Raw genomic sequence first — 24,796 nt, forward strand, 5'->3', positions numbered from 1 at the left:
TTCCCTGAAAGACACAAAAAAAAAAGTAGTTGCATCTTACAGTCCTGGGAAGCCTGAAAACACATATTTCCATTTTGTGGTGCAGCGGTTAAAGCGTTGGACTAGGACCTTGGAGACCAGGGTTCAAATTCCCACTTAGCCCTGAAGCTCATTGGGAGCCCTGCCTCTAGGCTAACCTACCTCACAGGGCTGTTGTGGGGACTAAACAAGGAGAGGGAAAACCTTTAGTTCCTTATAAAAAAAAGTGGGATATAAATGCAACATATAAACATATAAAATGACTCAGGTGGAACCTCATCAGGGGATGGCTTGGTAGTATTGCCCACCCACAAAGTGAGCGGTGCTTCCCTCTGGAAACAAACGATGCCAGAGAAAGAGATATTAATTTTAGATCTAGACATTTCAACTAAGCCCTTTTCTTTTCAGACTGATTTTTGCACTGGTCTCCTGCAATGCAGATACATTGCAAATACCTAAAATCTGCCCATCAGAAGGAAACCAATTCCTTTTGCTGGTTTAAATTCAGAAAAATTCTATAAAACTTCTAATTTGCACATTTATTTGGGTGGAACCATCAGTACTTGTTGAAGAATTTGGAATATTTTGGCAATAATTGTTGGGAAGAAAGGAAGCACGGGTCATTCAAGATGGGCAACGGAAGCCGAATGCTATGGGGGTGGAAAGATAAGCCCCACACTTGGACTTGGACCACTGCTCCCTTTGACAAACACTAACCATGCAATTCCACTTTTACTTCCTGCAACCATAAGGGCTAGTTACCTTAAACCTGGGTTCTTACTCATGCAAAGCACATGGTCTGATGTATTTTTTCACACTCAGTACATATTACACATGTTCAAGTGCTAACCATTTTTAATTGTGTTATTAAAAAGAGCACCATCTATGAGTTTTAGAAGAAAGTAGCAAAGATAGAGTGCGGATACTCTTAAACGTACCTGGAAAATTTGCATCTTTCCCATACCTCCTATGCAGCAGAAACGATGCAAATTTAAGATCTCTTTTGAAAGGATCCGAAGCCAATATCTAATGCAGCCAATGCAAGTATGCCTCTACAAATAATTATACACAGGAGGTTTCCTCCTATAATTAACCATGAATACGAATGAGAGCAGATGTGACTGCCATCACACAGTGTGGTGAGCCTAACACTTCTTGCGGGTGCAATTATCTGCAATCATAAATTTGTGCCCACAAAGTTTTTGAGAATGCTTTAGAGTTCCACTTGGGGGAGGGGGAGATGATATGTCTAGAAGTAGTCTGATCCTTCTCTTCACAGACTGTTAAAAAAAGGGGGGCTGGGGGAGGCAGAGCAATTCAAGAGTTTTAGAATAGAGCTGCCATAGAAGAAAGGAGATGTAGCCAGTATGGTTTGTTTTTATTACAAAAACAGAACACCACAAGTTTTGTGTTTTGTTATTTACAAGATTTGCTTTTCGTCCCCCATTTTAAAAAAATTCAAAGAGCTACATGAACACTTCAGCTGGAGTGGTATCATGGTTGAATGCTATTTCAGCTTGAGAGCTCGTGCAACTTTCAAAAGTCCTCTTTAAGAAGTTATCAAAATGAGGCAGGGTGTGTGCCAGAGAAATGAGACAGTGCGTCACTTTATTATTATATGGGCATGAGAGTGCCTATATTGGAGTAGCTACTAAGTGGGTTAAACCACAGAGCCTAGGGCTTGCAGATCAGAAAGTCGGCGGTTCGAATCCCCACAACGGGGTGAGCTCCCGTTGCTCGGTCCCTGCTCCTGCCAACCTAGCAGTTCAAAAGCATGTCAAAGTGCAAGTAGATAAATAGGTACCACTCCGGTGGGAAGGTAAACAGCGTTTCCATGCGCTGCTCTGGTTCACCAGAAGCAGCTTCATCATGCTGGCCACATGACCCGGAAGCTGTACACTAGCTAAAGCGAGATGAGCGCCACAACCCCAGAATCATCTGCGACTGGACCTAACGATCAGGGGTCCCTTTAAGCCCCAGCCCAGAGGCCAGATCAAGCCCCACCTTTGGTTGCTACAACAGCAAAATCACAGTTTAAAAACTGAAACAGACATAACCTTGGGGCGCTGTCAAGCTCAGCATCCTTAACAGGATGTAATATGCCCCCTCCCTGATAATCAGACTGATCATTGGATGAGTGGAAATTTCCCATGTTTAAACCTAGACCCCTGTACAGATGGGCAAAAAAGTCAACCATTTCACTTGTAAAGGCCAAACCTATTTAATTCATACTTTCCAAAAACAATGTGAGAATCCAAAGCACAGCTGCCCTTTGAAATTCTCAGTTTCCTGACCAGCTCTTGTGGTAAACAGTGGTTTAGCTCCACCTGGAGACAATTTTTCATAATAGCAGCCTTGAACAGCCCTGGGATCTCTGGCAATATAAAAGTAAAGACTCTGTATAACTTCCAATAAACCGCATTATCCTGCCATCAATGTGTTAAGCCTTATGGGATCTGCAATAAGGCACCTAGGGGGGCACAGGTCCTCCCAAAGGCTTTCACTCTCCTTCCTGTATTGCACGGGGTTGGAATAGATGACCCACAGGGTCCCTTCCAGCTCTGATTCTATGACTTAACTGGGTTGTTGAGTGATGAGTCAGGTGGTTGGAAAGAAGAGGGTGGGAGAAAGATACAGGGGTGGTGGATGGAGGGAATGCAGAAAGGAGAAAAACCAGTCTCTCTCAAGCAGGAAGGAGGAGAGAGAGAGATGAAAATCTGGGGCTTTCCCATATCCATTCTGCAAAAGGGAAGTGCAGGTTATTTGCAGTCTATTGCAGCAATATTTGCAGGGTTGGGGCGGAAGGGATGCTGAGATTTACTGGTCAAGTTTAGAAGCCTTGGGCAATCATCTCCTTGCCAATTTCAAGGTCCAAACTACAAGGAAACAGGCGATAATATTTACTTACAGAGGTACACAGCTCGGTATCTTAACCAATGAGGAAGAGCTGTGACAGTAAAAGGAGTGGGAGCTGATAGAGGCACTATGACACCAGTCCTAACACTGTCTCAAAAAGATGGAGGAGATAAAAGTCCAGAAAACTTACTAGCCCACAAATGCAATCCAGAATTGTCACTAGCCCAGAGACTAGCCAGCTTGCCCAAAGGTACTTTCCAGTATACAAAATCTGAATCGCTTGTGAGAATTCCCCCAGGTTAGCTAGAAAGCAGTGATTTGCCCCATTCATTCATTCACTCACTCATTCATTCACAAGGTCTATAAAAAGTTTTTTTCCTAATTATACTGCAAGTGAAACTCACTGGTCATTATTACCTTTCTCAAACAGATGCTCCTAGACTTACTTTTTGCATGCCATTAAATCAGTGGGGTGAGGGACACAGGTGGCGTTGTGGGTTAAACCACAGAGCCTAGGGCTTGCCAATCAGAAGGTCAGCGGTTCGAATCCCCACAACAGGGTAAGCTCCCGTTGCTGGGTCCCTGCTCCTGCCAACCTAGCAGTTTGAAAGCACATCAAAGTGCAAGTAGATAAATAGGTAGGTACCACTCCGGCGGGAAGGTAAACGGCGTTTCCGTGCGCTGCTCTGGTTCGCCAGAAGCGGCTTAGTCATGCTGGCCACATGACCCGGAAGTTGTATGCCGGCTCCCTCGGCCAATAAAGCGAGATGAGCACCGCAACCCCAGAGTCATTCGCAAGTGGACCTAATGGTCAGAGGTCCCTTTACCTTTAAATCAGTGGGGTGGGTAACCCCTCCCAAGTTTGGCTCAGCACCACTGCAGCATATGCCTTGTAGCGGCTTTCCCCCTCTTGTCCTCTTAGAAGAGATGCCAGCGGAAGCACATTGTGGGAGGGCAAGTTTGATATTATGCCACAGCCAGGCCAACGGGAAGACTCCTGGACCCAGCACTCCTATGCCACTTGTGGTTCCCATGCCATAAGGCTGGCAGCAAATGAACAACATGAATAGTCAAAGGTGCACCGCTGTCACAGAGACATCAGCCCTTAGTTGTTCTGAACCAGGAGTGGTGAACCTTTGACTGCCCACCCCCCATGTTGTTGAATTACAAGTCCCATCAGCCCTAGCAAGCATGGCCAATGGGCAGGGATGATGGGAGTTGTAGTTCAGCAACACTGGGTGTACCACAGGTTCCCCACACCTCCTTGGCACCCAAATGGCCGCCCCACAAGGGCTTTGATATGGGGTTCCTTTCAGCTGCTTTTAAATTTTCAAAAGGTTGCTCAGCCAAAAGGCTTGATGATTGCTTCCCATTTCTGTAGAGCAGGGATGGTTGAACTTGTGGCTTTCCATATATTGTTGGACCACAACTCCTGCCAGCCCCAGCCAGAGTGGCAAACGGGCACAGAGGACAGAAGTTAGAAATCCATTCTTACTACTACTATTACTACTAGTAGTAGTAATAATAATAATTTATTCATACCCCACCCATCCAGCTGGGTTCCCCCCGTCACTCTAGGTGGCTGCCAACAGATTAAAAACAGAATAAAACATCACACATTAAAAACTTCCTTGTAAACTTCTACTGTCTTCTCTGGGAACCCAGTTAGCTGGTCAACTTCAAAACTGCAACATGAATGCCTGCACTTTCTAGATTTGCATCTGTGTGCTTTCTTTCGCAAGACAAACGGATTTCTGCCCTGCTCCAGTGAATACTGCAGCATATGAACGGTTTTGCTTTTTCTAGCATCCTTGGCCACTCTAACTTTTCCACGCCGCCAGTAAGGATGCTTCACCCACCCCTTACGTCTCCTTTTGTTTGGCTTCCTAGACTTCTTCTGACCCTGGTCCTTGGGTCCAAATGTGGCCCTCCAGGCCTCTCTGCTTGGTCACCGGGACTCTTCCAAGCCACATCCTCTCTCCACAGGCCACATCCATTCTCTCGGGCCCTGTTTTGCACTCTCCTCAGGCACGTTTTTTGTTTTTTGTCTGCCTTGAATGTGTCCTTGCTTTCAGGCAAGGTTTCTTGCTTGGCTGGATAGAGAATGGAGAACAGTGTGTGACAGTGCGGAGGAACCAGCCAGTTATACAAAGGTAAAGTTTATGTTAATTACTCTAACCACTTTCATCTGTGGCCCCTAGAAAGTTCCCCAGAAAATAATGTGGCCCTCAGGCTGAGAAGGTTCTACATCTCTGCTCTGGGCATATATATAGTCACTGGGACTATATTATGTTTTTGGCTGCCAGAGTCAGTGAATGTCCTGACATCTATCCACCTTGCATTTATTTAACTCTTTTAAAAGGGGGGGGGTTATATTTATGCTCAAGGCAAGAGGAACCTCAAACAAAATATTACAGCGTAGACTGCTCCTGTTCAGGATTCCAGCCAGCCAGCCATGCCCTCTTGCAAAGTACTCCATTACATTGCTCGTCCCCCATGTTTTTTGTTCCCTCCATTCTACCTGCCCCCAGCAAAAAGGATGTTTTGTATGCCCGCTACTTCCCTCTTGTGCAAGTGTGGAAGTGCTGATTTGGCTACATAAAGGTTGTAGCCAATGAACTTTTACTCAGAGTAGAGCCACTGAAAATAATGGGCCTATATTAGTCATGCCTGTTAATTTCAACGTGTCTGTTCCTAGTAGGAGTAATATTGGCAACTCTTAAGAATCCTCACTCAGAGAATGAGCTTCCTATTAGTATATAGGATTCTATACCAATGAGCTCCACATACTGTACTCTGAAAAGGGTCTTCAGGTCAAGTGGCTTCCACTGACTATAACCTCTTGGGTCCTGTCTGAACTATACATTTAATGCAGAACCACAACACTTTAAACGGCATGATTCGCCCCCACAAAGAATTCTGGTAACTGTAGTTAGATAAGTCTCCTAAAAATTCTCAGCACCCTTAACAAACTACAGTTCCCAGGATTTTGGGGGCAAAACCATGACTGCTTAAAGTGGTATGGTTGTGCTTAACATTTATAGCGCAGATGGGGCCTTCCTTGCTCCTTATTCAAGTAAAGCATTTACTTTGAAGGTAGATCTTAACATACTCCTGCCTGCATAGATGCACTTCCTATTACTCCTCTAAGACTTGCAAATACAGTACTATGACAACAAAACGTTAGGAGTTCCGTGAATGCACTAGCAGAAGACAAGCAGTTCCATCTGTTTCACGTCAAGGAACTCTGTTGCAAAAAAGAGGCAGCTTTTGCTACTGACAACACACCCTTCATTCACAACTCTTCACAAAAGAATCTGAAAGGGTGTAGATAGAAACAAACAAACACACACACACACACACACAAGCAACTATATTTGTGTTGAATAAATATGTTTTGAAATAACCAACAGGTGTGAGTCATTCTAAGGTGTGTGTACATTTGCAAGTGTTGAAACAAAAATCCCAGAAATTCAGGACATTCCTTCAACGTTATTGCACCTGATTGGCAAATGCAGTTAGAGGCATTTAAAGGGGGGGTGGGGGGGGGCTTGAATCCTGGGTTTAGAAAAACACGAGCCTTCTGCTTTCACCCAGAGTGGAACCTCTTGCTTAAGGCAAATATCTCCTTACAGCATTCCAAATACAATGCACTCAAAGACAGCATTGAATGTACTTCTAAGTGCAACATCAAGTAAGTGGAAAGAACTAGCAAAGCTGGGTGTCTGGAAGACGACATCCATCACAACTTACCAGAAGACCTCATGGGCTACCTCACCTTGGGTACCACTCAAGAGTTCAGGCAGGCAAGCAAACTCAGATAAGAACATCAGAATAACCTACTGGAACAGACCAATGGCCCATTAGTCCAGCATCCTGTTCCCACAGTGGCCAATCAGATGCCCCAATGGAAAACCAGCAAGCACAACATGGTCACAAGAGCCCTCTCCCTTCCTGTGGTTTCCAGCAACTGGTACCCAGAAGCATTGCTGCCTGCAATTATGGAAGTACACCATAGCATACAATGTTGCATACAACACTGGAAAGCAAAGCACAACGATCTATGGCTAGTAGCCATTCCTACCCCTCTCCTCCATCAAGCTGGTGGCTATCACTGGGAACCGCAGGAGCAAGTCCCTTAGCTGTCAACGTTTCCCTTTTTTTAAGGGAAATTCCTTTATTCTGAATAGGATTCCTCGCAAGAAAAGGGAAAAGTTGACAGCTATGAGCTTAACTATGTGCTGCATGAAGAAGTGCTTTCTTTTATCTGTCTGAAATCTCCCAAAATTCACCTTCATGGGATGCCCACAATTTCTAGCATTTTGAGAGAGGGAGAAAAACTTTTCTCTATGCACTTTCTCCATGCCATGCATAAGGTTATCCATTTTTATCATGTTGCCTGTTACTCGCCTTTCCTCTAATTTTCTTTAGAGGAGACCAGAACTGTACACAGTACTCCAAGTACGGTCGCACCATAGATTTGTATAACCGTATCATGATATTGGCAGTTTTATTTTCTATTCCTTTCCTAACGATCCCTAGCATGGAATTTGTTTTTTGTTTTTTTATGGCCATTGGGTCAATATCTTCACTGAGCTATCTACTATGACCCCAAGGTCTTCCTCCTGGTATAATACCTCCAGTTCAGACTCTGTGAGCATGTATGTGAAACTAAGATTATTTTTTTTGCTCCCACAGATATCACATTACACTTTTTTGCATTGAATTGCATTTGCCATTTTACCACCCCTTTACTCAGTTTGGAGAGGTCTTTGGGACCTGCTTCATGCGACGCATGTTTTCTACCACTGAGCTAAGGCCTTCCCACATCAAAAATCACCCCAAAATTACACTGCAGCAGTCAGAGTGTGCTACATGCTGGACCAAGCCACTTCAGATTGGCACAAGTTCCAATGTGTCCAGGAATGCGCCCTCTGTCCTTTACACCTGGCGCCTTTGCAGTCAGGAAGGGAACCACAACACACGACACGTGTCACGGTTGGTCCTGAAATGTGGTTGGCACATATACATGAATTCCAAGTCTGAATGAATAGTATGTAGACCAAAGGATGGCATCAGATAAAGTAAATACTGAGGAAAGCCAGTGTGATGTCCTCCAGATGCTGGCAGGCATATGATGGCAGGGGCTGATGGGAGTTGTAGTCCTACACTGACTATCCCTAATATGCATGGATGTGCATGTAAACGCAGGCACTTGGTAGAAATTCCAGACTGCATCATATACAAAACGCCTGCACTGTTATTCTGTCCTCCAGTGGTGAAACTTAGCCATGCTTTTTTTTCCTTCCAAAGTAACAATGGGTAGGTAATAGAAGGCAATAAAATTGCCTTAAGACTTAAAAGTCTGCAAGTTCCTCTGTGTGTGTGCATGCTGGGTGCAGTGCCGGATTTATGTATAAGCTAAACAAGCTATAGCTTAGGGACCCACTCTCTAGGGCCCCCCCAAAAAATTAAAGAAAAAAACAACTGGATGTACATTTTGAACATATAAGATAAAAAACAAATAAAATAAAACCTACATACAGCAACAGTGTTTTGCTTTGTGTAGGCTCCTATGATGTAAGTAATGGGAGCCTGCTAGCCTGCTCGCTAAAACAGGCATAGGCAAACTGCAGCCCTCCAGATGTTTGGGATTACAATTCCCATCATCCCTGACCACTGGTCCTGTTAGCTAGGGATGGTGGGAATTGTAGTCCCATACATCTGGAGGGCTGGAGTGTGCCTATGCCTGCTCTAAAATATCACACATAAAGGGCCCCATTACCTTCAGTAGTCCACAGATGTGGAGAAGAAGGTTTCCCTAAGAAGAACAGTTCCCAGCGCGCACTTCCCACGGCTTCCTTTCTCGGGATCTTTGCCGTCGGGCAACGAAAAAGAGCTACGCTTGATCCTCGCGGCAGACGAGGAGGCAACCTGCTGCCTTCTTTTCCCAGGTGAATGTCTCCCCCTCTCGCCCGCTCCTTCCAACCCTGCTGTTCGCCCCGCGCCCCGGACACCCTCCCTGTCCTGCCCCCGGCCTCGCCTACCTCACCTGAGCCGCTGCGCCTACTGCTGCGGTCGTCCTTGCCACCGCCGCTGACGCTTCTCTCTCCCCGGTGTCCGCGCACCACCGTCGCCGCTGCGTCTGTCCGGAATGCCGCCCGTCCCGTCGGAGCCGGGCGGGGAGGGAGGGGCCGGGGGCGGGGCCGAGTGCCTCATTTGCATGACGCCGGCACGCGACCCTCCCGGCCGCTATATAAGAGCGCCTCCCCGCGCTGGGCGCCCACAGCCCGCTCTGCGCTCAGCTTAGACGGCGCCGCTTAGACGGTAAGTCTCCCGCGCAGCTCTGCTCACGGCCGCGCAGAAGGGGGCGCTCGCCGCGGAGCGCCTTTGCCTTTGCCCGACGGGACGGGCCCAAGCAGGGAGGAGGAGACGGCAAAGACCCCGCAAGTCTCTCCTCCGCGCCGCCACCTCCAGGGTCCCTAGACTGAGGCTCCAAAGGAGACTTCTAAGCAGAGGTTGGATGGACACCTGTCATGTATGATCTAAGAGAAATTCCTGCATTGTAGGGGGTTGGACTAGATGACCCTCGGGTTCCCCTCCAACTTTGTGATTCCGTAAAGCAGAGCAAATCCATCCCTTTGAACCGCTTTTCAAGCTCAACTCCCTCCAGCCTCACGCGGGCAATAGAAGCGAGTGTCCCTGGGCGTTCACAGGATGCGCAAGATGTTTAGTGTTCACAGATGCCCGCTGACCGTCACCAGAGGTTAGTAGATCCCCATGGGATCTACTAATGCAGGGAGATTCCAAAGGTGGCAGCCAAACCCCTTTCTCAAAAGTGTATTTGACTCCAAACGGGACGCGGTGGGGGGGGCGATTCCCGTTGGGGATAGAAGGTTTTGTCTCTGAGCGTGCGCAGAGCGCTCTCCCCCTCTTTTTCTGCCACTAGCAGGGAGCCTTAGGGGCAGTGGGTGCCCATCTGTACATTTCCCGAGTGTTTTTTAGCTCCCGACCCTCTCCTTTGAAAAACGGCGCTCTGCCGTCGGGGAAGACGCGCGCCTCAGACGTCTGCAGCCCGCCTCCCTTTTTATAAGCCGCTTGCCGGCCCATATACCGGCGGACTACCAAGCGCAATGGCTCCCTATTACCTCGAGGATGGGTGCCTACCTGGGGCTGGGGAGTGCGCTGCGGCGCTCGTGCCCTGCTCGAGGGCTTCCTCACAGGCGTCTGTTTTGGCCCTGGCAGAGAGGGACCTGCCCTTTGGGCTGGCCCTGCAGGGCTCTTCTTGTGTTCTTAAGGCGACCGGCTTTTCTTGAGCGGCTCCCGCCCGTCGAACATTTCCCATTGCCCAACCCTGCAGGGCGCGGTGGGGCGTCGCGCGTTTCGGGCTCCGCGTGGCCGCGGCACGGAGGACAAGCAGCGGCGTCTCTATTTTGCAGTACCGCTGCCCCCCACCCCACCCCCGCGGTCTGCAGCCTCAGATTTTCCAGACGCGGGTGGGTTTTTCCCCAGAGGGTGGTGAGGCAAAGGGGTGTCCTGCAAAAGCTGTGGGACTCTCATCAGCGCCTGAGCCTCCGCCGCGTCAAGTAGTCAAGGATGATGGGAGATGTAGTTCAGCGGTGAAGGCGGGCGCCACGTTGGCTACCGCTGGGCTGGGGTAGGGGAATATCACTCCCCGCTTTTAATGCCGTTGGTCGCGCGTCCTGATCGCCAAAATGCCCGTTTGGGCAAGCAGATTTCCTCTTAAGTACTGACTGTTTGCTACCTGCGCTAACTTCAGATTGAAGGGTGGGGGCAGATGTGAGCAGGAAGGGTTAACTTTCGAGTCGTCGTCTGCCACTGCCCCGCTGCTACTTGGATGTAAATGAGCATGCACACACTTTTTTGTGTTAGCTTCTCATCATACATTTAAAGCTCTGCGCCCCCCCCCCCGAACCCTGGGAACTGTAGTTTATCCCTCAGTTATATATGCCAGTGCCCTTATCAAACTACGGTTCCCAGGATTCTTTGGGAGAAGCTGCACACGTGCTTTAAACGTCCAGCGAGGATGTGGGAGATCTGAGTAGCTGACCTCCTGTGTAGCTCTGTTTGCTACCTTTTTCATCCCACTCTTCCTACAACAATCTCACGGTGGCCTCTTTCATCACTACAACAGCCCTGTGAGGAAGGCGAAACCAAGTGGCAGTGACTGCCTAAGGCCAGTTGCTGTCATAGCTGGGTGGAGACTTGAACCTGATTTCCCCAGTTCCAGCCCAACTATCACCCCAAACTAGCTCTCAAAATTACAGCAGCTGTCATGTGTCCTGTATATTGTGTGCTTCAAAACTAGGGAGGTCAGGTGACATTGGGTTTTCCTTTTTCTTTTTAGCATGAGGGGGCTATATGATGTGGCACACAATTACACACACACACACACACACACCTTTCCAGTTCCTTTCTCCATAATATTCCTTATTTCAAAGTCTGAGGTCCTAATCTGATGTTAAAACCATCACACTGACTCTCACAACTCCAGGCGCTTCCCAGACCCAAGCTTCCTCTCCAAAAGCGTGGGAAGATGATCAAAAACTTTGTAGGATGCTGGGGAAACAGTCAGTGATGGAGCTAAAACCTGTTGTTGCTCCGCAAACATTTCTCAGACGATTTGAAGGGCCGCCCAACCTTTTGCCATGGGGCAGGTGGGAGTTATTAGCAGGACTGGGGGCAGGGACAGTAGCCAAGCCCTTTTCTTTGTCCGTGACTGATGGGCGTGACCTCTGTTTTCTTTGGCTGGCTGGCCATCTGCCCAGGCTGCCTGCTGAAGTTTGTATTTTTCAGCTACCCTACCTTGCAGGGCTGTTAAGTTTGTTTGTTTTTGGCTTTTTTTAAGGGAGACACACCTCAAGCTCTTTGGAGTAAAGGTGGCATAAGAGTTAAACATACAGTTGCCCTCTTCTGCAAAATCTCTCCAAGTCACGTCATATTGCTACAGAGCTTATGCGCCACCTTCCAAACTCTGCCAAGCCGTCGCAGGATTCCAGGGGGTTCCAGGTGCCCACCCTGGGTTGGGTTTCCATTGGGAAATTGAGGCACAGCAGTGCCTTTAAGAAATATAGTTTATTGTACACATATTTATATCTGGGTCTACTGTGGAGAGAGTTTGGAGCACTGTTTCTCAACCTGTGGGTCCCCAGATATTTGTTGGACTACAATTCCCATCATTCCTAGCTACCATGACCAGTGGTCAGGGATGATGGGAGTTGTAGTCCAACAACATCTAGGGACCCACAGGTTGAGAACCGCTGGTTGGAGTATTACGGTACATCTCAAAAGGGGCTCGTTCCCCAGAGCAGTGCAGCACCTGAGTCCAAGGCATCATCTCTGTGCCTCTGTCTCTGCCTGCCAAGATGATCCTCCCTGCCTGGCCTCTGCCTGGAATTTGGCCCACTTTCGTTCTTCCCAAGAACCGCTGCTCCAAGCAGCTCCTCCCTCTGTCTTGCTCACCCCTTCTGCAGACCTGTTTCTTAAATCACAACATTTTTTCCGTATCACATCACGCACGATTGCTCCCATCACTTTGGCAACCTCGTCCCCTTACCAAGCTTGCTTGCTTGGTTGATGGTTTCCACTGAAGGGTTAATGACTTGCTTCTATGACTTTTGTCTTCTATCTTCCCAGGCATCTTCCCTTCAGCACTCCCAAATATTATCTAAATTCTACCATGAATTATCTTCTAACATTCACTAACACTGGCCATTATGGGTGCCCTTTGCACACCAAACTCTCTTATCCCAGATTTGCAACAGTATTTTAGGTGGGCCAAATTAGCCCACTTAAGACATAAAGGGTATCTGCGCATAGGACCAAGGCGCATGAGGCCTCGGCAGCTCTGGATCTGGGCAGCGTTTGACTCACCTTTCACCTCTGTCTTGCAGGTATCCTGCCTCAGAATGACGCTCTTTGATGGCATCTATCCCTTTTACCCCCAACCCAGGAAGCCCTTTGTCTTTGATGTGGATACCATCGTTGTAATTATTGTCTTCCTTGTAATTGCCTTCAGCTTCCTGCTCATCCTTCCTGGAATTCGGGGCAGAGCGGTGAGTACTGTTATTGAAGGAGGACCAAATCTGAGTAGTAGATCATCTGCTTTGCTAGAAGGTGGGCCCAGGTTCACTTCCTGACTTCTCCTAGTTTGGCTCAGAGAGAGTCACGCCTGAAAATGCCGGGAAGCTGCTGCCAACCAGTGTTGATAATATGGGGTCAGAGTATTGTTGCCATCCGTTTGTGAGGAGTGAGCCTTCAGGGGCGAAATCAAACCATTGGAGTATTACAGCACCTGCGGTGGCTGTAGAGACCAACACAGGAGAGACATGTTTTGCTGCATCCAGTTGTGCTGCTACAGGAGCACTCTAATGTTTCTTCTCCCGGCGACCGTTCCTCCCCTGGACAAAAGGCAGCTCCCTGTGTTGCCCTTTGTGCTCAGAAGAGCGTATTATTGATCCCTGCAATGAAACGGCAATACATTTGCATTCATTTTAAATGAAAAGCAGCCTTGGGAGGCTGCGATTTTGAGCAAAGGAGAGGCATCAAAGGGGTGGCAGGAAGGAAAGGTGGTACCCGACTTTGCTGTTAGAAGGAATTAGTATTTAAGAAGAAAAGGGCTTTGGAGCTGTGTTTGCAACCTGTTGTGCATAGCACCATCTCCATACGACGACACAACTATCTTCAGTTATTTGGCGGTGTGTGGGTGTGCCTGTCTTTGTGTGCAAAACCATAAAACCACAGAGACTTGCAGCTGCATGATGCAACTGTGAGTGAATGTTTATGCAGGAAAGGAAAGGGAGTGATCAGCGCTGGATTTAGGGTGGTACGGGAGGTTTCTCACACAGGGTGCTGAGCTGAGGGTGCGCATAATAATAATAATAATAATAATAATAATAATAATAAATACCTCGGGTTAAATATGCTTCAGGTCGAGTGCTTTCAGGTTGCGCCACTTGCACATGCGCAGATGGTCAAAATGATGTGCGCATGCGCGGAAGTGGTTAACTGCGCATGCGTGGGTTACATTCGCTTCACAATGTGAACGGGGATCTGGAACGGATCCCGTTCGTATCTAGAGGTACCACTGTAATATGGAAACCTGCTGAGAAGAATCATAAAAAAGCAACTGTACCAAAAGGAATTATTGTGAAAATAAATACTTAGGAGGAAAGTGCCAAATTTTGGCCTCACTCAGGGTGCCATATTATCGAAGCCCACCCTGGGAGTGGGGAAGGCAGACTCAGTGGCAGTCTCCACAGTGGTTAGAGCCAGAATACAAAGGTATAATGTCACATTCTTAAAATGGAAAGGAAACATTAAAAAATAAAATCCTGGTAGTTTTATCAACCTTTTCAGGAGTACATTTCCTTCCCTGTCCCCCACCCTAAAAGAACTGGCATGGTGTATTCACAGGAGTGTGACCACCAGGGGGAGACAGACACTGTGCTATGCTGTGTATTTATTATTACTGTGATTTTAGAACTACATTTCTGTCCTGCCTTTCCTCCAAAGATCTCAAGGCAGCAGGTGCGAAAGGTTCTCCCTTCTCTTCTCCTCTGCTCTGTCCTCACCCCAGCCCTGTGAAGTAGACCGGACTGAGAGATAGTGACTGAGATTTGTAGCCGAGTGGGATTTGAACCCAGGTCCAGCCTTAATTCAACACTCTTAATTCAGCATCCTACTCTCATGAAGCTGGTGGGGGCTGCGTTTAACCATCTCCTCTCCCCTGCTGCATTTTCCTGATCACACCCCCCAGCCCCACCCCTTAAACTCACAGAAGGGTGGGGGGAAATGCAGGTATCAGTATCATGTCTGCCTATATTCCAGGACATGATTAACAGGTTGACAGCACCCAGATACACATATCTTACCCCTGTGTAGAGGGAACTGTAAAAAGGTAAAGGTAAAGGGACCCCTGACCATTAGGTCCAGTCGTGACCAATTCTGGGGTTGTGGCGCTCATCTCACTTTATTGGCCAAGGGAGCCGGCGTACAGCTTCTGGGTCATGTGGCAGTGCACGGAAACGCCGTTTACCTTCCTATTTATCTACTTGCACTCTGATGTGCTTTCAAACTGCTAGGTTGGCAGGAGCTGGGACTGAGCAACGGCAGCTCACCCCGTCGCGGGGATTCAAACCGCCGACCTTCTGATAGGCAAGTCCTAGGCTCTGTGGTTTAACCCACAGTGCCACCCGCGTCCCAGAGGGAACTGTACTGGCTGTCAAATAGCTATGGGCCCATATTCAGGGTGGCTTAGGACCAGGTTACTTTAAAGGCCGCCTGCCCCTGTATGGATAGACCTTTGAGATCCCTTTGACACTTTGCAGTGCACCTTGCAAACCATTATAGGGTGGGGACCCCCAAAGCGGGGCTTTTCTGCTGTTGCCCAGTAATGTGGAATGCCTTCCCCTCTGCCATACATGAAGCAGCAGCTGTCAGTTCCTTCAGGCATCTTTTTGCCCAGATCCTCTTTGATCCCTAAGATTGGACCCCATTTTACGCGTCTGAATTCTCTTGATCACTTGCTTTATTTGCTTTTAGATGGTTTTTATTCTGTTATTGGTTTGTTTCAGTGGATGTTGTACTTGCTGTGCAGGGCTTAGTGGTGTTTTTTTCTGAAATATGAAGCAGTTTGAAATGCTTTTAATTAATTAATTAGCAGCTGGGGGAGGAGGAGTTTAGTTCAGGGGAACACCAACCCTGCTGATGCTGCTCAGTTAAAAAACCGAACTCTCTCCCAAAACTGTTGCTTTAAAGCAGCGATGCAGAGCCACCAGTTCATGGGCCAGATATGGCCCCTGGAACCTTCCCACCCGGCCCCTTGCAAACCCTCCTCCCCACCCCCATGGCAAGTAGGGCTGGGTGGCAGTGGGAGTGGTGTGGAAGGGAGATGTAACCCAAGTGAAAAAGCAAATCCTCTTTCCCCCTTTGACTTTCTGTTCTCTTTTGTTGGCAGAGGCTGTACTGGCTTTTCCGGGTCATCGCAAGCCTTTTTATCGGAGGGGTCATCGTTGGTGAGTCCCCTTCTCCATCTGACCTCAGCAAACTTCTCCGTCTTTGGCCTTCGTTTGTGCTCACATCCACGCTGTGGATTTAAAGTCCCCTCCCCAAAAAGAGTCCTGGGAACTGTAGTAAGTTCAGGGTGCTGGGAATGGCAGCTTTGCACAGGGTAAAACAGCCATTTCCCAGGATTTTTTTGTGAGAAGCCGTGTGCCTTAAAAGCGTGGTGTTGACCTGACCCACATTTGCAAACCTCGGCTGCTAATCTGTGATTGCAGAGGGTGGTGGTGTGTGGAACTAAAGGGGTCAAATCTGGGGGAACTGCCATCCCAAAAGAGAGCTGGCAACACTCTCCTGCGCCCGACACTCAGACTTTCCACACCTCTGCAGCTGTCCACTTCACCTCTGACTGGGAAAGGGCACAGGGAACAGCGATCACCACCTACAAGTCTTTCAGCCCAGCTAAGGTCCATGCAGAGATCGGGCTGCACGTCGGTCTGGCAGGACTCAACGTCACTCTAGTTGGTGAGTCTGGGGTGCCAACACCGGGGGGGGGGTGAGTCCTAACAGCGTGTTTCCACATGTGCCCCAACATTTCACAGTCCTATCAGTTCAAGCTACAGTATTTACGGGACCGCCAGGGGAGTTGCAATGGGGGTGCAGTGGGGTGCACCCCAGGTGCTATGTCGGGGGGGGTGACAAGAAGGCACCCCACGGTGGTGTGAGCAGCCATCACGCCACTGCAGCCCCTTGTGGAGGATCCGCCATTCTCGGCTGCAACTGTGAGCAGAGGATCCCAGCACCAGCGGCAAACCACTATGTACAGCGCATGTGCAATGTTGCACACATGCGCTGCACATAGTGACGTCGCGCATGCGCAGTACTTAGCAGTTTGCCACATGTACATAGCAGTATATTGCAGTATATTGCAGTATATTGCCACATGCGCTGTACGTAGCAATGGCGCACATTTGCAGTACATAGCAGTTTGCCACATGTATAGAGCATGTGTGGCATTGCACACATGTGCTGTACGTAGCGACACTGCACATGCGCTGTACATAGCGGCTTGCCGCTGGCACCACTCCAACGCCATACAGACGGCATTGGGATCCCTCTGTCGCCGCTACAGCCGCATGAGAGGATCCCCGCACCCTCCATATGGCGCTGGAGCGGCGGTAAACCGCTATGTACAGCGCATGTGTGCCGTCGCTACGTACGACGCATGCACCGTACGTAGCAACGCCACACATGCGCCCTACGTAGCAACGTCCCGCCCTGGGTGTCACGACGCCTTCATTTGCCCCTGGCTACCGCTTCATAAACCCAGCCCTTCCTTGGACACTAACCAATCTTGCCTCTGTAGGAAGCCCCGTGGAACAGCTCAATGAAACGATCAACTACAATGAGCATTTCTCCTGGTGGTTTGGGGCAAACTATGACAACGACTTTGACGAAGGCTTGGAGCACGGCCTGCCCAGCCCCATCCTCTACGTGGCAGAAAAGTTCACCGGGGACAGTCCCTGCGGCCTCCATCACCTCTACAGAATGGCAGGGCACTATGCGTCAGCCACCCTGTGGTGAGTGGGACTCGCCAGGCTCCTGAATGGGGGGGGGACCTCACCGGGATGGGGGGGGGACTGTTTGAGACCAGCAAGCCCAGGCTCTTATCTCCCCATTGCCTTCTGGGTGGAACCCTGCCCCAATCACCAAGTCACATTATTTTGCCCATGGGGGTCTCCAGAAGCCCCTTTCGAAGAGCTGCTTTGCACTGCACTTTGAAAGGAGCTGGAAGTGATCAGACATCAGCCTCCACCAGCCTGACCAATGGTCGGGGGTGATGGGTGCTGGAGTCACAGGAGCATCAGGGGTGGGGCACTGGGATGAGGAAGGCCAACTCGCTGGTAGGCTCTGCTTCCAGGGCTTCAGACAGAAGATCTTTCCAGAAGCTGCTTAGCTGAGTTTTTGGATGGAGATGCTGCGAATTGAGGCCTGTTTCCAAGGTGGCGTCAAGTCTAAAGTCAATTTAGCCATGAAATGTTTTGCACCAGAATGTTGTTGTGCAGGATAATGCATGAGAATGTAAGAAGGGCCTTGCAGGATCAGGCCCCTGGCCCATCTAGTCCAGCATCCTGTTCTCTCTCAGATGCCTGAGAGAAACCCGCAAACCGGCCCCAATCCCACGAGCCCTCTCCCCTCCTGAGTTTCCCAGCAACTGAAAGTATTATTTGTTGCATTTATATCCCAACCTTCTCTCTGTGAAACTCTGGGTGGCTTCCATAGTTCTCCCTCTCCCCCATTTAACCCCCACATCAACCCTGAAAGGTAGGTTAGGCTGAGAGGCAGTGAGTGGCCCAAGGTCACCCAGGGAGCTTCATGACCCAGTGGGGATTCGAACCCTGGCCTCCCAGCCCCTAGTCTGACACTCTAACTGTTAAGCCACCACTGGCTCCTGTTCAGAATTTGGAAGCTCTACTGCTTCTATCCATGGAGGCACAGCACAGCCACTGTGGCTGGGAGCCATCAAGAGCCCCCTTCTCCTCCTCAAATTTGGCCCGTCCTCTTTCAAAACCATCCAAGTTGGTGGCCGTCACTGCTGTCTCCTGCAGCAGCGAGTTCCATAGTTTAACCATGCACTGCATTAATAATAATTATTTTTATTTTTATTTATTTATTTATTATTTGTACCCTGCCCATCTGGCTGGGTCTCCCCAGCCACTCTGGGCTGCCTCCAACAAATACAGTTAAAAATACATTAAAATGTCACACATTAAAAACTTCCCTAAACAGGGCTGCCTTCAGATGTCTTCTAAAGGTCAGGTAGAAGATAGAAGGGCGTTCCACAGGGCAGGAGAAGGCCCTCTGCCTGGTTCCCTGTAGCTTGGCTTCTTGCAGTGAGGGAACCACCAGAAGGCCCACAGCGCTGGACCTCAGCGTCTGGGCAGGATGATGGGGGTGGAGACGCTCCTTCAGGTATACTGGGCCAAGGCCGTTTAGGGCTTTAAAGGTCAGCACCAACACTTTGAATTGTGCTCGGAAACGTACTGGGAGCCAATGTAGGTCTTTCAAGACCGGTGTTATGTGGTCCTGGCAGCCGCTCCCAGTCACCAGTCTGGCTGCTGCATTCTGGATTAGTTGTAGTTTCCGAGTCACCTTCAAAGGTAGCCCCACGTAGAGCGCATTGCAGTAATCCAAGCGGGAGATAACCAGAGCATGCACCACTCTGGCGAGACAGTCCGTGGGCAGGTAGGGTCTCAGCCTGCGTATGAGATGGAACTGGTAGACAGCTGCCCTGGATACAGAAGTGGCCTGTGCCTCCATGGACAGCTGTGAGTCCAAAATGACTCCCAGGCTGCGTACCTGGTTCTTCAGGAGCACAGTTGCCCCATTCAGGACCAGGGAGTCCTCCATACCAGCCCACCCCCTGTCCCCCCCAAATAGTACTTCTGTCTTGTCAGGATTCAACCTCAATCCATAACCCGCCATCCATCCTCCAACCAGGCACTTGCACAGGAAGAAGGCCTTCCCTTTTGCCTGCCCCCTGAATCTCCCAACATCCAGATTTGGGTTGCCGGTCGCTTTGTGGTGCAATGGATTGCGCCGAGAATTCCCTCCACCGCAGATGCTGCGTTGGGTCTTCTCTGTCCCGCAGCGTGAAAACCCTCCCCTCCCCATCCAGCCCCTAAACCAGTTGACCTTCTGCCCGAGGAGCGGGTCTCTCCTCCTCTGAGCTGCGATAAATGGCGAGCGCTTTGTCTCTTCCCTGCAGGGTTGCCTTCTGCGCCTGGCTGGTCTCCAACATGCTCTTCTCCATGCCGGTCCCCGTCTATGGCGGCTACATGACCCTCGTCACAGGCGGCTTCCTCATCTTTGCTCTGCTCTCTTTCTCCACCGGGAGGAGTGCTTCCTGCGTCATCCAGTTCGGCCCCACCTCCTTGCAGCTCGCCTATGGCGCATCCTTCTGGCTGACACTGGCCACAGGTGAGCTTATCTTAAGGTTACCAGATTTTTTTCAATGAATCCAGGGACACTTTTCAACTTCAATGGATTTTGGATGGGGACTGGTTTGTAAATCCAGGGACTGTCCCCTGGAAATGGGGACGTCTGGTAACCTGAGCTTATCTTCAGTGGCTGGGGTTCAGAGCAACCTCTGCCTGCCCCCCCCCAAACAGCCCCCGCTGCCTGCCTTTTCATTGATGACCAGTCCAGGGGAAGGCTCTGCTGCCATTTTCCTCCTCAATTTGTGTTTCCCCTTTCAGAATTCAGCAGGGAAGAGGAGGCAGAGGAGGCAAAGCCTGAATAATAATAATAATAATAATAATAATAATAATAATAATAATTAATACAGGCATACCTTGGGTTGAAGTTGCTTTAGGTTGAGCGTTTTCAGGTTGCGCTCCGTGGCGACCCAGAAGTGACGGAACGCGTTACTTCCAGGTTTCGCCGCTTGCGCATGCGCAGACGCTCAAAAATGACATCACGCATATGCGCAGAAGTGGTGAATCGCAACGCGCAGACACAGGTTGCGTTTGCTTCAGGATGTGAACGGGGCTCCGGAATGGATCCCGTTCGTATCCAGAGGTACCACTGTAGTAATAATAAATAATAATTATTATTATTAATGAGTTGTCTCTGCCAGCCATGTGTTCTGGCTTCCACCCTACCAGTCCCAAATGGTAGTAGCATCCTCCACGGTGTGAACCTCACCACCAAGTGGGTATTTGGACCCAAGCCACCCTAGTCCAACTCTAACCACTGCACCACACTGAATGATATAGGAATTGTGCACCCTACAGCATTTGTGCACCGTTCCAACACTGAATTGAGAATGACACAAGCAGCGCTGGACCAGTGTTGGTTGCTGTCACCATGGACCATGCAAATGGTCTCTTGTGAGTCTACTTGCACATGTAGTTATGTGGATGGGCACCCTATTGTTGCACAGAGCTCTGGATGGGGGATCCTTGCAGAGAATTCACGGTTGTCTGTTGACACATAAAACTCAGTGTTTATTATCTTTGGGGAGGGGGACTATTACCAAGTATAGACTGTCAACCATTGGAAGTGAATACTGGGGATCAAAGCATTAACATATAAAGAGCACAAGGTATCCAGGCAAGCAAAATAATAATAATGATAAGAATTCCAAGCAAAAGTGCTTGAGAAGGGTACAATGCTGGTTAGGGGGAGATGTTATGGAAGGCCTGGAGGAACTTAATTTGAGCCTGAGGTTCCCCACCCACTGCTACAAACTCTCAACTTTATTAAACTGAGCATGAAAACAAGCATGAATTCATCAGTGGATGCCATTCCGGCTTCCTTCCTCGCCAGCAACAAAGTCTGTCTTTGGTTCACTAACTGACTGTCCGTCTCTGTTTTCCAGGGCTGCTCTGCTTCCTGATCGGAGCCGTGGTGATAACGCTTCACTACACTTGCCCCGACCTCCTAAAAGCCTTCTTTGACCTGTGTGAGGATGAAGAGGAGGAAGAGGGGATGCTAGGAGAAGTGTACATTAACCCCCACTATGCTCGAACGAAGGCAGCTCCTTCGCCAGCCAATTTGAGGCTGACCATCATGGACAGCTAGAGCGAGGCTTGTGGTGGGACCTTCTGGACCTGTTCTTCCAACAGGGACATTGACTGTGATCTGCCCTGGCAATAGCCAGTAGAGAAAAATGACTCTGTCCTATGCACTGATCCTGAAAAGGGGCAGCTGGAAGCTGGGCTTCTTCGCTGCCCACAGCCTTCGGCAGCTGCAGTTCAGCAGCCTTGTTTTTATTAAGTCTGGAGAACAACTGGAAAGCACTTTGCTTGTTTTGTTTGGGTAATGCCTCCAACCAGTGGTGGCTGATGCCCAGTGAGACTGGTAAGGCGGGAAGCAGAGAAGTGTGCAGTAGAGCCAAAGCTAATGTTAGGCAAAGCCAACTGCTTCCATGCTGAGTCCCAAAGACAACCCTGAGGCCGGGAGCTGGTGGCTGCTCCTTGAAGTGGATGGGCAGGGGGACCCAGTTGAGAGCAGACTGCAGATGAAGTAGTCCCTTTTGCCCTGATGGGGCCATCTCCATGGCCACCAACCAAGGGATGAGCATGGAGAAGTTACAGGCAGAGGGCAATTGAGTCCAGAAGAGGAGGCAGGCTGCAAGGAAGGGTTCTGTTAGGCTAGTGCTGTTAGGTGAATGGACAAGACTCAGAATACTTGCTGGCTGGGGTCAGTGGGAGATCTGTAGTTCAGCAGCAACTGGAGGGCCAAACATTTCCCACCCCTTGTGCAGCCCCTCACCTGAGCAACAAAAATATATTGGAAAATGTGCTTAAACCAATGTATATAAAGCAGGTGTTGCTGTTTTGCTGTCTGCCTTGGTGGGAGACAAAACCCACCAAGCTAAATGTCAGAAGTACAGTGGTGCCCCGCAAGACGAAAAACTCGCTAGACGAAAGGGTTTTTTGGTTTTGCGTTGCTTCGCTAGACGAATTTCCCTATGGGCTTGCTTCGCAAGACGAAAACGTCTTGCGCTTTTTTTAAAAAGACGCTTGAAGAGGCGCAGTTGCGACGGACCGTGCTTCGCAAGACGAAAAACATCGCAAGACGAAAAGACTCGCGGAACGAATTATTTTCGTCTTGCGAGGCACCACTGTAGCTCTCAAGTCTCACACAAGATGCGGAACTGAACCCTCTTGCACCTTGACTGATTCCTAAGCATCTCAGACTTCAGCACAGCTCTCTTTTAGCAGCAACCTCCATGTAGCACTTCAAAAGCAGTGAGTACATCCAAGGAAAGGCCCTTTTGGAGCTCGTTGATGTTACATTTTGTGTTTGTGTAGTAAACTGACTTGTTAATAAAATTGTAAAAGCCATTTGTGTTGTATGCCAATGTGTCTGGGTGATGCATCATGAGGTTTGTACCTTGGAAATATTTGCACCAGTGCTTCTGTTTTGATACTCAATTGGAGCGTTTTTGTTCATTCTAGCCTTCCCCAAAATGTAGTCTGAAATGCACAGAGGGCACCAGGTTGGGGAAGGCTGGTTTTTACCCAGCATGAGTTGCCTGTGGCCATTCTGACATTATTGAATTCCAACTCCTATCAGCCCTAGCCAGCAGAGCCCAAGGGTCAGGGGAAATGGAATATGTCGTTCAAGCATTTAGAAGGCCACAGGTTTTCCACTTGTGGTTTATAAAGTACTATTCCTGATGCAATTATGTATAGTTTGCAGAGGCATAGCAAGGTCAGGTGCTACCCGGTGTGGAAATTTTTTTGTCACCCGCGCCCATCGGCGGCTCAGGGTAGGCTTGGGAGTTGTGGGCGGGTGGTGCGCCCAATGTCACCTCCCCCCCCCAGCGATGACACCCAGGGTGATCTGCCCCCCACCCCTCTTCCTACGCCTTTGATGGTCAAGCTGGGTCAACCGGACTTGGGTTACTTTAAACCAGGGTTAGCCAACCTGGTGCCAGCTGGATGTTTGGCCACAACTCCCCCAATCTGTGGCCAGTGGCTAGGCTGCCTGAGGCTGATGGGAATTAAGAGTCCACAGTAGCTGGAGGCCACCAGGTTGGCTCTCCTGGCTTTCTGAAGTACGTTAAGATTATGTGCACCACTGCAGTGGTTGTGGCTAAAGCGTTGGAATGGGAGAGCAGGACAGCCTTGCCTTTGCCTGCTGCTTTGGATTTCTTCTCCTTGAGCACCGCAGCTTCTGCTAGATCAAATGGGGGGGGGGACTTTGGCTGTCTGGATGTTACTGAACTACAACTCCCATAACTCCTAGCTTTTGAGCATGCTTGCTGGGGTTGAGGAGAGTGGTAGTTCAGCAACATACGGAGGACCAAAGATTCCCCAGACCTTTGCTGGATCTTCTGCAGAGGTTCTCAACTACATTCCACACATGCACCTGAATTTTCACTTCAAACAAGGCAAGGAGGAAGGTTCACCAAGGGAAGAAGAGGTATCTGGGGTGATCAAGGGCAACCAAGTTTCCTGCTTGATCATCTGCTCTGTCTGAGCCATCAAGGCAGCTGTGGCATGACTTCCAGCAAGGCTCAGATATCTCTCAGGAGCAGCAGTAGGGCGGGGACGTGTGGCTCTCTAGGTGATGCTAGACTACGACATCCAGTGTCTCTTGACTATTGACAAGTCCCACAGTGCTGATGGGAGCTGGCATCCAACAACATCTGGAGGGCCACAGGTTCCCCCTCACTACTCGGGTATCAAGGTGTCTCTTGGACACATGGTTGGGATTCCCTATTATGTTTGCCAACAGCTCAGTAGCAGTACATCTGATTTGCAGGCAGAAGGTCCCAGGTTCAACCCCTGGAATTGGCAGTTAGGGCTGGGAAAGCCCCCTGCCTAAAGCCTAGGAGAGCCACTGGCAGTCACAATAGACATTAGTGAGCTAGACGGTCCAATGATCTGATTTGGTATAAGGTACTGTAGCTTCCTATATTAGAAGGGAATAAGATGTGGGAATGGCTCTGGCCTTCGGGTATGATACACTGAGCTAGGGTGGAGCAGAAGCAAGAAGGAGAAGTGATCATTAGCTCTCCATACCTGAGAACATCCTGGGAAACAGGAGAGACCTTGAGGGTCTCTTAGCTGCATGCAGAGCAGGACTATTGGGGTACATTGCCAACCAAAGCGGCGACTGACTTTGTGGCCTATTGTATATTACTCAAGCAGTAAAGCAGTGCAACTCTTATCAAATGATGCATATGCAAATAAAGAAATACTAGGACCTATTACTTTAAATATGGAAGTGCACACGGGAGCAGTTGGAATCTCGCATGGAAAACATCCACAAAGCACCCATTAGAGGTCTGCAGTGCAGGTTAAGGGATTCGAGTGTAGAATTATTGGGGGGTATTTAATCTGCTTATTTGTGCTGCATCATGGGATCTGAAAGGTGTTGT

The 24,796-nt window shown here is 49.2% G+C and overlaps 1 protein-coding gene across 2 annotated transcripts; it reads left to right on the forward strand.

The window, feature by feature from the left end:
• The first annotated feature begins 4,996 nt into the window (after positions 1-4,996).
• On the forward strand, positions 4,997-22,327 carry DUOXA2 (dual oxidase maturation factor 2). Of its 2 annotated transcripts, none has more exons than XM_082198790.1 (7): positions 4,997-5,027; positions 12,789-12,950; positions 15,854-15,911; positions 16,288-16,422; positions 17,264-17,477; positions 19,667-19,878; positions 21,281-22,327. In XM_082198790.1, the coding sequence occupies exons 2-7, from the start codon at positions 12,804-12,806 to the stop codon at positions 21,481-21,483; spliced, it is 969 nt and encodes a 322-aa protein (XP_082054916.1). In that variant the 5' UTR covers positions 4,997-5,027; positions 12,789-12,803; the 3' UTR covers positions 21,484-22,327. The 2 variants fall into 2 exon arrangements, with proteins under 2 accessions (XP_082054916.1, XP_082054915.1); XM_082198789.1 differs by lacking the exon at positions 4,997-5,027 and adding an exon at positions 8,708-8,828.
• Positions 22,328-24,796: the final 2,469 nt, after the last annotated feature.

This window comes from Podarcis vaucheri (assembly GCF_965113315.1).
Source record: "Podarcis vaucheri genome assembly, chromosome: 14".
Lineage (NCBI taxonomy): Eukaryota > Metazoa > Chordata > Lepidosauria > Squamata > Lacertidae > Podarcis > Podarcis vaucheri.